This window comes from Diaphorina citri, unplaced genomic scaffold (assembly GCF_000475195.1).
Source record: "Diaphorina citri unplaced genomic scaffold, Diaci psyllid genome assembly version 1.1 scaffold41, whole genome shotgun sequence".
NCBI lineage: Eukaryota > Metazoa > Arthropoda > Insecta > Hemiptera > Psyllidae > Diaphorina > Diaphorina citri.
The window spans coordinates 83,464-94,577 of NW_007377478.1; the positions used below are offsets into that span (position 1 = coordinate 83,464).

Below are 11,114 nucleotides of genomic sequence, written 5' to 3' on the forward strand. Positions count from 1 at the left end.
GTCGTAAGTATTGAGGTACAGACAAATGGACGTTGTTGACAGTACCGTCCAAATGTCCACCATAAGACGGAAATAAATCCTGTAAATTTACGTCGACGGGATTCGAATCCAGCATTTCAGGGTTGAGACACTTCTTGATGAGAGTTAGTGCTCTTGCCCACTTGGCTACAAAAACAGACGAGGCCATCGTCCAATATTAACCAACATTCAATTAAATGACATTGAAATGGGATGGGGGTCTTTTCTACCGAAATTCCTGTGTGCGGAATCCAGGAGGGAGTTATTATGACTTTACAGACTTCATAATTTGAGGAAGCAGAGGCGTTCCTATGTTCGACACTCCAGTGTTGATGTAATGGGACTATGTAACCTCTGATTACTACCCAATTTTCCCAATAAACTGGGTCTGAGAGCCCACTCCGAAACGTAAGAACAAATTTAATGCGTTGTCTGACGTTGAACCCAGAAACTCCGGTTTCTAAGTGTGATATACTTGTAAGTATTGAGGTACAGACAAATGGAGGTTGTTGACAGTACCGTCCAAATGTCCACCATAAGACGGAAATAAATCCTGTAAATTTACGTCGACGGGATTCGAATCCAGCATTTCAGGGTTGAGACACAAAAAACAGGCGAGGCTATCGTCCAATATTAACCAACATTCAATTAAATGACATTGAAATGGGATGGGGGTCTTTTCTACCGAAATTCCTGTGTGCGGAATCCAGGTAGTTTACGAACGTTCTGTACTTCGGTGGTGTAGTGGTCAAAACCCTTGCTTGCTAATCAGGAGGACGTGGGTTTAATCCCAGCCGAGGTATGGAATTTTATCCCCAACATTGTTGGATAATTTGACCACAACAATAGTATTAGCGTACTGCTGCTGTAAACGGACTCTCAAGCCTTAATTGTCTCACACCCATCAGTGTTCTGAATTCAGGTTTCGAAAATGACAGTTATCGCTGCGAGAGGCAATATAGCAAGATGAAATTTGAATTTCTACCTAAATAGGTATCCTGAATGAGATACCTGAATGGTCTGAGGACAATCCTTCTATATTCATCGAGGTAACAGTAAGAGATGGCCTCAAAAGGCACACATTTGAAATATCGGTAATAAGAGGTTTGATAGAGGGAGCTGTTACTACTGAGGTCTTATCGTCCCGAAAGGGAAGAGAGAAAGAAGACAGGGTTGGAGAAAGCCAGCTGTTCTGAACTTTACCCAAATCGCATCTGTTTAAAGCCCACGACCACCTCTTACAAGGCAGGCGTGCTACCCCCCAAGGCCAGCTATTCACTGTCAGGTCCGCCTGTCAGGTCTACCACTCTACCTGATGAGCACACCTTTAGGGATGAGCTGTTCATTTCTAACGAAAGTCACAACTTTGGGTCGGGTTTGTGTTTTTTGGGTCTTTTCTACTTACCACTTGAGCCGCATAATGAACGCTCCCAAACCGTAGCCACACGTTGTAGCCCTGATGTCGCCACGTGTCAGGGACGTAGAAGGTGCGGTCATACCAGACGATACCCACGTGGTCTCGGACCTCCTTGTCCAGACTGAGGTCGTTGTACCTGATCAGGTGTACCTGTCAGGGCTACCTGATAGTGAATGGCTGACCCAAGCTAACTAGGCTGGCTGTGCTGTTTTTACTCACTCAATATCGACAGCAGGACACTCATTGATGATCATAATTCCCTGTTGATCAGCAAAGTCCATGATCTCCTCAGCATAGGGGTAATGGGACGTACGATAAGCGTTGGCTCCCACCCATTTGATTAGCTCATAGTCCTTTGTCACTAGAGGCAAGTCGAGGCCTTTGCCACGGATCTAAAAGAGTAAAAGAAAAGGATACAGCATGAAGCAACTTCCGGTGGTCCCTAGTTTTTATTGGCAGGGAGATGCATATTCCCAAGCCTTTCTCTATGGCAGGGATCGCGAGCTACCGTTAGCTCGCGAGATCGGTGGTCCGTGGTCCCTAGTTTTTATTGGCAGGGAGATGCATATTCCCAAGCCTTTCTCTATGGCAGGGATCGCGAGCTACCGTTAGCTCGCGAGAGGTTTGGTATTGGTAAAGGTAGGGCCATCGGCTTTAATAAACGCCCTTGGTCACTGCGACCTGGTTAGATCTTTTGTGATCTTTTGTGACAGGTTTTCTGGTATCTCGCAGCTCGCGGTCAGTAGCACAAGTTGAGAGCAAAACTTATGGCTCATGGGAACCAAAAATTGACTTCGTTATGTCGTAAATTTTTGATTCCCAGACTAAAACGTAGCTCGCCAAGGGTATCCAAGTCTGCGTAACTTGCGACCCACATAAAAGGTTGGCGACCCCTGTTCTATGAAATTATCCCTAAAGCAAACTTTTTTGTGACAATTATTCCTTTGTAATCCCATTTCATTTAAGTAGAAACCCTCCTTTGAATGAAAGATGAGGGTTTTACCTAGATATTTTTTTAAAGGCTTTAATGGCAGGATTCGCACATTGTGAGCTCTTCCACCCAACCAAACTTCGACAGCTCTTCTCTAAAAATCTTTTACTTACGTCCGAATCCTCATGCCGTCCAAAGCCGCGGATGTAGATGGGTTTATAGTTGATGAGGAAACTAGTGGCATTCCAGGAGAGCTTTCTAATGCCCACTGGCTGTCGATAGATGTCGTCGTCACTGTACTGAGCCCCCGTGAGACGAGCCTGTGAACCAAACCAGAAGGTAGCTTAGCAATAGCTCTTAAGGTGTGTGTGATCGACGTCCACTGAAACCGTACACTGCCTTAACAACATAGATTCACCTCTTCACCTCGTCGTACGACCATCGATCGACGGGGTTGACTATGTGTGGATACAGCTTTACAGCCCTTGATTGGCCTTCCTTTTGAACCAAATCAATTCTGGAACTGAGGAAATCTAGCAGCATACGATTACCCAAGTGGAAAATCATCCGGATAGCAACTAGAGGTAATGTGATTTAACCTCAGTGATCCATCGGGAGCGGATATATTCAACGCGGTATTGTCCCTGTCCAAAGGCTCATTCCCGCTTATCGTTCGGAAAAAGAATCGTGTCGTATGTAAGTGGGAACACTCTCATTTAAATTACATTACCTACAGCACATTCGGAAAAAATCGTGAGAAACTCACGATAAGTAGGAACGGGCCTTTTGAAGAAATTAATTTAAGGCCATATCAGACATGACCCGTTTTGACTCCTAAGCAATTCATTATTCCGACATTACCACTTGGCGAAAGCCAAAGCCGCAAAACAACCCCTAAGGCCGGGGACCACAAAGTGAATTTAAACTCCGTTAAATTTTAAACTCGGTTTAAGTAGGTAATCTGGGGAACGGGCCTTTTGAAGAAATTAATTTAAGGCCATATCAGACATGACCCGTTTTGACTGCTAAGCAATTCATTATTCCGACATTACCACTTGGCGAAAGCTAAAGCCGCAAAACAACCCCTAAGGCCGGGGACCACAAAGTGAATTTAAACTCCGTTAAATTTTAAACTCGGTTTAAGTAGGTAATCTGATTATCTAAAATTTTTGGAATGTTAAAAAAATCAACCACTCAGATAGCTTAAACCGAGTTTAAACTCACTTTTTAACCGTCGGCCGGCCTAACAAATTCAAATATTTCCATCCGGTTTTACCTGAAGCGTATACAGATAACCGGCCTCCGAATTCATCAGATACGGCCACCATAGGCGCGCGTTCGGCACCTCTATCGTGCCGGACAGGCCGCTATTCACGAAATTCCTTTGTTTTAGCATACCCATCCCGTAGTATGTCCCTGATAAGATGGGCGAAAAGGGACACAATACTTTCCATTTAGGTGCTGGGTCAACACGGGAACACCAGAAAGTAACCCGTTGAAATATTTGGAATCGAGAAACGAGTGCAAATTTTTGTCGATGGTGGGATTTGAACCCGGGACCTTCTGCATGGCAAGCAAGGGCGTTCTCTATCTTTATCGTTTATTCTCTGTCTTACTCACCTGTAGTGCCATCCTCCTTCACATCTGTCTGTATAGTGATGTCATCAATATAAACAGTAGGTGTGGTGTACAAATGAACACTACGGTGTATGCCAGCATAATTGAAGAAGTCAAATGTGTACGCTTGAATCTGCTTGACACCCGTGTCACTGAAAATCATTAGGAACCAAAGTTGGTGAATAAAGAAATTTAGTTTAGGCTATGGTCGAACCCGCGACCTAGCGCTTGCAAGACGTATACGCATTAGGTACCCTTAAAGCTATTTAGGTTAGGCTGGAATGTTGGTTTTTGCCTCAACATGTGATATTGCAAGGAACATGAAGCCTCTGTCTGCTTCTTTGAATAAAAGGAAGATTTCTTAGGCCAGCCACTCAGGTGTTGAAGAAGTCAAATGTGTACGCTTGAATCTGCTTGACACCCGTGTCACTGAAAATCATTAGGAACCAAAGTTGGCGAATAAAGAAATTTAGTTGAGGCTATGGTCGAACCCGCGACCTAGCGCTTGCAAGACGTATACGCATTACCCTCCAAGCTATTTAGGCGAGGCTTGAGTGTTGGTTTCTGCCTCAACATGTGATATTGCAAGGAACATGAAGCCTCTGTCTGCTTCTTTGAATAAAAGGAAGATTTCTTAGGCCAGCCACTCAGGTGTACCTGTCAGGTCTATCTCGCCTAATACATAGACGTCAAAGACCAATGTTTGTTTCGCAGTTTATTATTATTATTATTATTATTATTATTATTATTATTTTTAACTCACGTGTTTAGATCTCGCAGTGACCCCTGCGGCACGGTTGTCTGAAGAAGCGTATTGTCCACCGCCACCGTCACGCGGTTCTTGCCGCCAAATCGGAGCACCGAGGTAATAGTAACTGGCCTAATACATAGACGTCAAAGACCAATGTTTGTGTTCGCAGTTTATTATTATTATTTTTAACTCACGTGTTTAGATCTCGCAGTGTCCCCTGCGGCACGGTTGTCTGAAGAAGCGTATTGTCCACCGCCACCGTCACGCGGTTCTTGCCGCCAAATCGGAGCACCGAGGTAATATCGTGCTGGAACGGCAAGTGTCCGATCTCATGACCCATGACCAGGTGTCCATTCACCCACTGGAAGTAAGAAGAGGACCGATTTTACCACCGTTCTTTTTTTTAAAAAAGAGGTTTGACAGAGGGAGCTGTAACTGCTATGGTCTTATCGTCCCGAAATCTAAGAGAGAAGGAAGACAGGATAGAAGAAAGCCAGCCGTTCCGAGAACGAACATTATCCCATCAGGATAAAATCCGCCCCGGGAATCGAGCCCAGTGGCCTAGCGCTTACAAGGCAGACGCACTACCAACTAAGCTAGCTAGGCTGGCTGAACCTTAACTTAATTTATGCCGACAACCTAGCGCTTACAAGGCAGACGCACTACCAACTAAGCTAACTAGGCTGGCCATTTCACTTCTTGGATTTGGCGTTGGGAATCGAAGGATAGGAGAAAGCCAGCCGTTCCGAGAACGAACATTATCCCATCAGGATAAAATCCGCCTCGGGCGGGAATCGAGCCCAGTGGCCTAGCGCTTACAAGGCAGACGCACTACCAACTAAGCTAGCTAGGCTGGCTGAACCTTAACTTAATTTATGCCGTAGGACGAAAGCCAGCCGTTCCGAGAACGAACATTATCCCATCAGGATAAAATCCGCCCCGGGCGGGAATCGAACCCGTCTTTTTAAATATGTATATGTACCTACTTGAGAAAGGAAATTTAATTTTCAAAGAAATAATTATAAGGCCAGCCACTCACTATCAGGTGGACCTGACAGGTACTGAAAAGGTCCGCCTGTCAGGTCTAGCTGATACCTGATGAGCACACGCACTATCAGTTGGACCTGACAGGTACGGCTGAAAAGGTCCGCCTGTCAGGTCTAGCTGATACCTGATGAGCACACACACTATCAGTTGGACCTGACAGGTGCGGCTGAAAAGGTCCGCCTGTCAGGTCTACCTGATAGTGAGTGGCTGGCGTAAGAAAAAACTGCCGAATCTTTTCGTGTAAAGATATACAGGCGTGCTTACAGGAACTTGACCTGGCACACTGCCCTGCTTTCAGATGATTTAATCTTCAAAGAAGGAATATGACCCACCGGACCAGCAGCTAGTTGGACAGTATTAAGCAGAAAAGAACCATCCATAAGGAGAATTGACCTAGTGGATGGTTCTTTTCTGCTCTCCAGTTGACCAATGACCACAAGTGCCTGTCAGTGATAACAAGAACCATAGCTCTGGTAACAGCCTGCTCTCAGATGATTGAATCTTCAAAGAAGGAATATGACCCACCGGACCATCAGCTAGTTGGACAGTAATTAGCAGAAAAGAACCATCCATAAGGAGAATTGGCCTAGTGGATGGTTCTTTTCTGCTCTCCAGTTGACCAATGACCACAAGTGCCTGTCAGTGATAACAAGAACCATAGCTCTGGTAACAGCAAGACCGATAGGCAAAATGATTATCGTCGATTTCCTGGTAGGTAAATTCAATCACTGGTATAAATAACCACGAGCTTATCGCAATCGATAGGTCGATAGTTGATACAGAATCAAAGTTCAAGCGGAATTGAACGTTTCCGTCTAATCTAATAGTTTACTTAGCCAGCCTAGTTAGCTTAGTTGGTAGTGCGTCTGCCTTGTAAGCGCTAGGCCGCGGGTTCGATTCCCACCCGGGGCGGCATGGGATAATGTTCGTTCTCGGAACGGCTGGCTTTCCTCCTATCCTGTCTTCCTTCTCTCTTCGATTAGGATTTTATCCTGATGGGATAATGTTCGTTCTCGGAACGGCTGGCTTTCTCCTATCCTGTCTTCCTTCTCTCTTTGATTTCGGGACGATAAGACCCTAGCAGTTACAGTTCCCTCTGTCAAACCTCTTAAAAAGAAAAAAACTCCAAGAACTTACATAAGTTTGTAATGATATCAAATTATTATTGTAATCACAGACATAGATAAATACAAGAAACACCATACGAAACAAGAAACAAGCAATATATCATACCAAACAAGAAATAAATATGGAGAAACAACACTCTAACATCAAATCCCAACATTAATAAATAGCTTACCGAATGAACCAAAATTTCAAGGATCGGCGTGTCTTGATTCAATGTTCACTTCCAAAGTAGCACATTCCTCCATGCCGATTATTATTATTATTATTATTTATTTTCAAAGGTTCAATACAATGAGGTGCAATCGAGGCGGAGCAAAAACTCAAGCCGGGGAGGGGGATTATTGTTGATAGTTCAGAAATTTCCTTGTGATGTTGCAAGTTTGTAGAATCACAGCTTTCTGTATCATATTGATTATACTAGGATGGATGTTGAGTTGTTCTAGATTTGGTTGTAGCGTTTTATCAATGACACCTGTTGCTGATACTAGGAGTACAAGATGAGCACACACACTATCAGTTGGACCTGACAGGTGCAGCTGAAAAGGTCCGCCTGTCAGGTCTACCTGATACCTGATAGTGAGTGGCTGGCGTAAGAAAAAATCTGCCGAATCTTTTCGTGTAAAGATATACAGGCGTGCTTACTGGAACTTGACCTGGCGCACTGCCACCGTCTCGACTGTCTGCCGAACAGTCTAAGCTTGACTAGCCAGCGATACATACCTAGAATTTTCTGGCAAATCTATGTGACCGGTGACTCTTTTAAGAAGTTGCTTTGCTTTCTGTGTCCTTGAGATAGTCCTTCAGTGTTGAAAGTATTCTAAGAATTAGGACATAGAAAGAAGAACATAGACACCCTTTACGCACTTTACTTTCCTTATTCTAAATTCTCCTCATATTCCGAGTCCTTACCACTTTCAAGTCCTTATGGTACCATCGTTCTCGAAAGCCGACCAGGGGGTCCCCCTTGGACACCCGAAAGTTCCAGATCCCGTCCAGACTTCTGACCTCACGGGATTCGGACTCGCGAGGATACAGAATGCCACCAGTGGCGGCCTGACAATCTGGGACGAACAGTGTGAACATGGCCATCAGGATAAGATGGGACAGATGCAACGCCATTGTATCACAGGACTGATCTGAAACGAAAGAAAGCGGAAACGGTGAGTTATAGAATCGAATCGGACGAAATCGGAAATGCAGAATCGTTAAAAGAATTTTATTTGAGAGAGAGAGAGAGAGAGAGAGAGAGAGAGAGAGAGAAAGAGAGAGAGAGAGAGAGATAGAGAGAGAGAGTTATTAAGCATTGTAGAGTACATACAATGATTAATAACTTGAGAATAAGTACGTATTTCTGACAAAAAATGATGAGATCCCCTCAAAAAACTCGATGGAAGGAAAAAAAAGCCAAAGTCAAACACCCCCCCCCCCTTGAACACTAATCTTTGTAGCGGCCAGTGAATAGACTATTCAGAAGTGGGTCACCAGACTCATTAAGATATTACCATAATTAATATAGATCTATTAAAAAGTTCCTTTACCTCAACAACTACCAACCCAAGGTCGTTTGATGGTACTAAAGTCCCCTTAATTATTATTTCACATAGTATTAGGTATTTCACAGTCATAGTACACACTCGTACTATTTATTACACATATAATTATTTCAGAGTACATACTATACTAACACGTCTATCTTCATGGGGAGTAAAACCTGATTGATAATTCTAATCACATTCTAGTAATGAAAAGGAAAGTGAATCTTATCAATAGCCACTAGCTACCAGCTCAGGTACCAACATACCGGTGTGCTTTGTGATAAAATTTATCAATATGAGGGTAGGTCGTAGATATAGTGACCGAATTATCTACCTGTACACAAGTAGTGCAGGGTTAGAGTTATGTAGAAATTATGTGGAATATATAATTTACTTATTATGTACTTACAGATTACAGTGGTAGTGGTTAGCGCGGTGGACTTCGGATCTGGAGGTTGAAAATTTATCACTCTCCTATGGCAGATGTTAATTGTAATGTTGAATGTTAAATAATTACTAGGTATGTACTTCTAAAGAATCTAAAGCATTTTGAGTAGGTATACCGAGTGCCGCCACTCAAGCTCAGACCGTGGTCTCACAGACCTGAGTCTGTCAGATAATCTGAGCGTGAGTGGTGAAAAAATATAGACTAAGGTCTGTCAAACCGTCTGAGAGGTCTCAAGCTTTTTTGGTAAAAAAACACACACACACACACACACACAGCTCATTAATTTCTTCTTCTAATCTACCTACCTACATAGAGTTGTTGACAAACCTTCTAATTTTTCTTACAGACAATACGATCCCGATGCGCGTACCGATTTATCAAGTACTTTTATTCATTTTTGGGGATTGCACATTTTGCATATATATTTTTATTTTTCATAAAAAAAGAAACATTTCCAGAAAACATCACACTAGGGAACCCCTGCTCCAAGACAACATCAAGGATTGGTTCACAAGTATAAAGACCCAGCAAGAAGAAGGACAAGAATGGACACAGACAGCACAAGATAGACCGAGAGGTGGAGAAGGCTCATTAGAGCAGGTTTTGAACCTTCATGCCTGTATAACCGGATAAGTAAGTAGTGATCGTCCCGAAAGCGAAGAGAGAAGGAAGACAGAATGGGAGAACGCTCCCAAACCGGGAGAACCTCCAGGAGCGAACCTTATCTGATAAAAATCCGTCGTCAGACGGTCTGTGTGTGAGTGGCTGGTACCTGGTATAGGGACTATTAGGAACTTAGTACATATCAGATATGTTAGATTCTAACAACAGGTAGAAGACCAAAATTATGGGACAGGCGACCCAAGATCCTGCCCATAGCAATGTCCCATGTCATTAGGTGTTAGGTTTAGACAGCATAACTTATCTCATGCTGGGTCTAAATGGGCCGCCCACTCTCAATTCTAAAAAGTACTCAGGGGCGGTCACAATGGGTTCAGCCGGTCCCATTTATCCCGGGCCTGAGGCAAGCAGTTTTTTAAAATAAAATATGATTCTTCTTCTTTTCTTTTTCTTCTTCTTCTTCTCCTCCCTCCTCCTCCTCTTCCTTCTTCTTCTCCTTTTCTTCATTCTTCTCCTCCTCCTCCTCTTCCTTCTTCTTCTTTTCCTCCTCCTCTTCCTTCTCCTCTTCCTTCTTCTCTTCTTATTCTTCTTCTTCTTCTTCTCCTCCTCCTCCTCCTCCTCCACCTTTTTGCCGTATATGTACAGACAGGGTTGGCGATTTTCGTCACCCTCTCAATTAGCCTCAAGGTGATTTCTTTCGGATGGAATTTGGTTACAAAATTTTCACGAATGGATGTCCTTCGCAGTCAACCTTTGTTATTTCTTTAGCAATTGAAATTTCCGGCTGGTATCCTCATTGTTCGAAGACTTCAAAGTCCCTCAGCCAGACTAGGCTGGTCCACTCCCTATTCAAAATCCCTCAGCCAGACTAGGCTTTGAACGGCCCTGGTATCGTATCTTTTCCATCACAATATCAGTATGTGTTAATCACAATAGGTACCTACATTTCAGTATTATACTGACTCTAGCAGTATAATAAACAGTATAATCTGGCAGTATAAACAGGATAAACAATACTAGAATCTAGAATGCAGTAGGTGTAAGATTCCTCTACAATGCCACTTTGTCTGAATTTATCACTATCACAAAAGGCATTCAAGTTCAAGTGAATAACAATGCAAGAGAGTTAAAGGTGCTTCCACACTTCTACAAGGTCGAGTCCACACTTAAAATGAAATTGATCCCAAGGGCAAGGTAAATCTAGACCCTTCACAAATGAAGTGTGCCTGTTTGTGTAGACGGTATTATAGTGTGTGTAATATTGTACCACGTCTATCAACTTTCTTGTAAAGAGGTTTAATAAAGGGAACTGTAACAGCGGAGGTCGTATCGTAAAGGTGTGTCCAAACATAGTCGACCAGCCGTCGATTCACATCGATCAACGGCCGTCAACAATGTGTGGATGCGGATACACCTTAATGAAATAAAAGAGCGAAGGAAAACAGGATAGGAGAAAGCCAGGCGTTCCGAGAACGAATCTTACCCACCATTTTAGCATGGTAAACAAGGTAGGTATTCTATTCTGACTACCAACAGCACCTACAAGATTTAATTACACAAAAAAAAAAAAAAAAAAAAAAAAAAAAAAAAAAAAAAATGAT

The 11,114-nt window shown here is 43.2% G+C and overlaps 2 protein-coding genes and 1 long non-coding RNA gene across 3 annotated transcripts in view; all 3 read right to left on the reverse strand.

Moving 5' to 3' along the window:
• Positions 1 to 1,650: 1,650 nt before the first annotated feature.
• Positions 1,651 to 11,114, reverse strand: part of LOC103513703 (beta-glucuronidase-like) — a 23,562-nt gene continuing 14,098 nt past the window's right edge. Inside the window, exons 6-12 of the mRNA XM_026826695.1 lie at positions 7,819 to 8,045; positions 4,929 to 5,095; positions 4,747 to 4,863; positions 3,987 to 4,135; positions 3,643 to 3,782; positions 2,540 to 2,686; positions 1,651 to 1,827 (exon numbers count right to left, since the gene is read on the reverse strand). Of these exons, the coding sequence (XP_026682496.1) occupies positions 1,651 to 1,827; positions 2,540 to 2,686; positions 3,643 to 3,782; positions 3,987 to 4,135; positions 4,747 to 4,863; positions 4,929 to 5,095; positions 7,819 to 8,045 (1,124 nt within the window). The remainder of the gene's footprint in view (positions 1,828 to 2,539; positions 2,687 to 3,642; positions 3,783 to 3,986; positions 4,136 to 4,746; positions 4,864 to 4,928; positions 5,096 to 7,818; positions 8,046 to 11,114) is intronic.
• Positions 3,979 to 5,104, reverse strand: LOC113469211 (beta-glucuronidase-like). The gene is made up of 2 exons (XM_026826735.1): positions 4,929 to 5,104; positions 3,979 to 4,135 (listed from the first exon to the last, which is right to left on the reverse strand). The coding sequence occupies exons 1-2, from the start codon at positions 5,072 to 5,074 to the stop codon at positions 3,979 to 3,981; spliced, it is 303 nt and encodes a 100-aa protein (XP_026682536.1). The 5' UTR covers positions 5,075 to 5,104.
• Positions 4,370 to 4,862, reverse strand: LOC113469215. Its single transcript, XR_003392701.1, has 2 exons — positions 4,747 to 4,862; positions 4,370 to 4,412 (listed from the first exon to the last, which is right to left on the reverse strand). It is a non-coding gene; the product is annotated as an uncharacterized LOC113469215 (long non-coding RNA).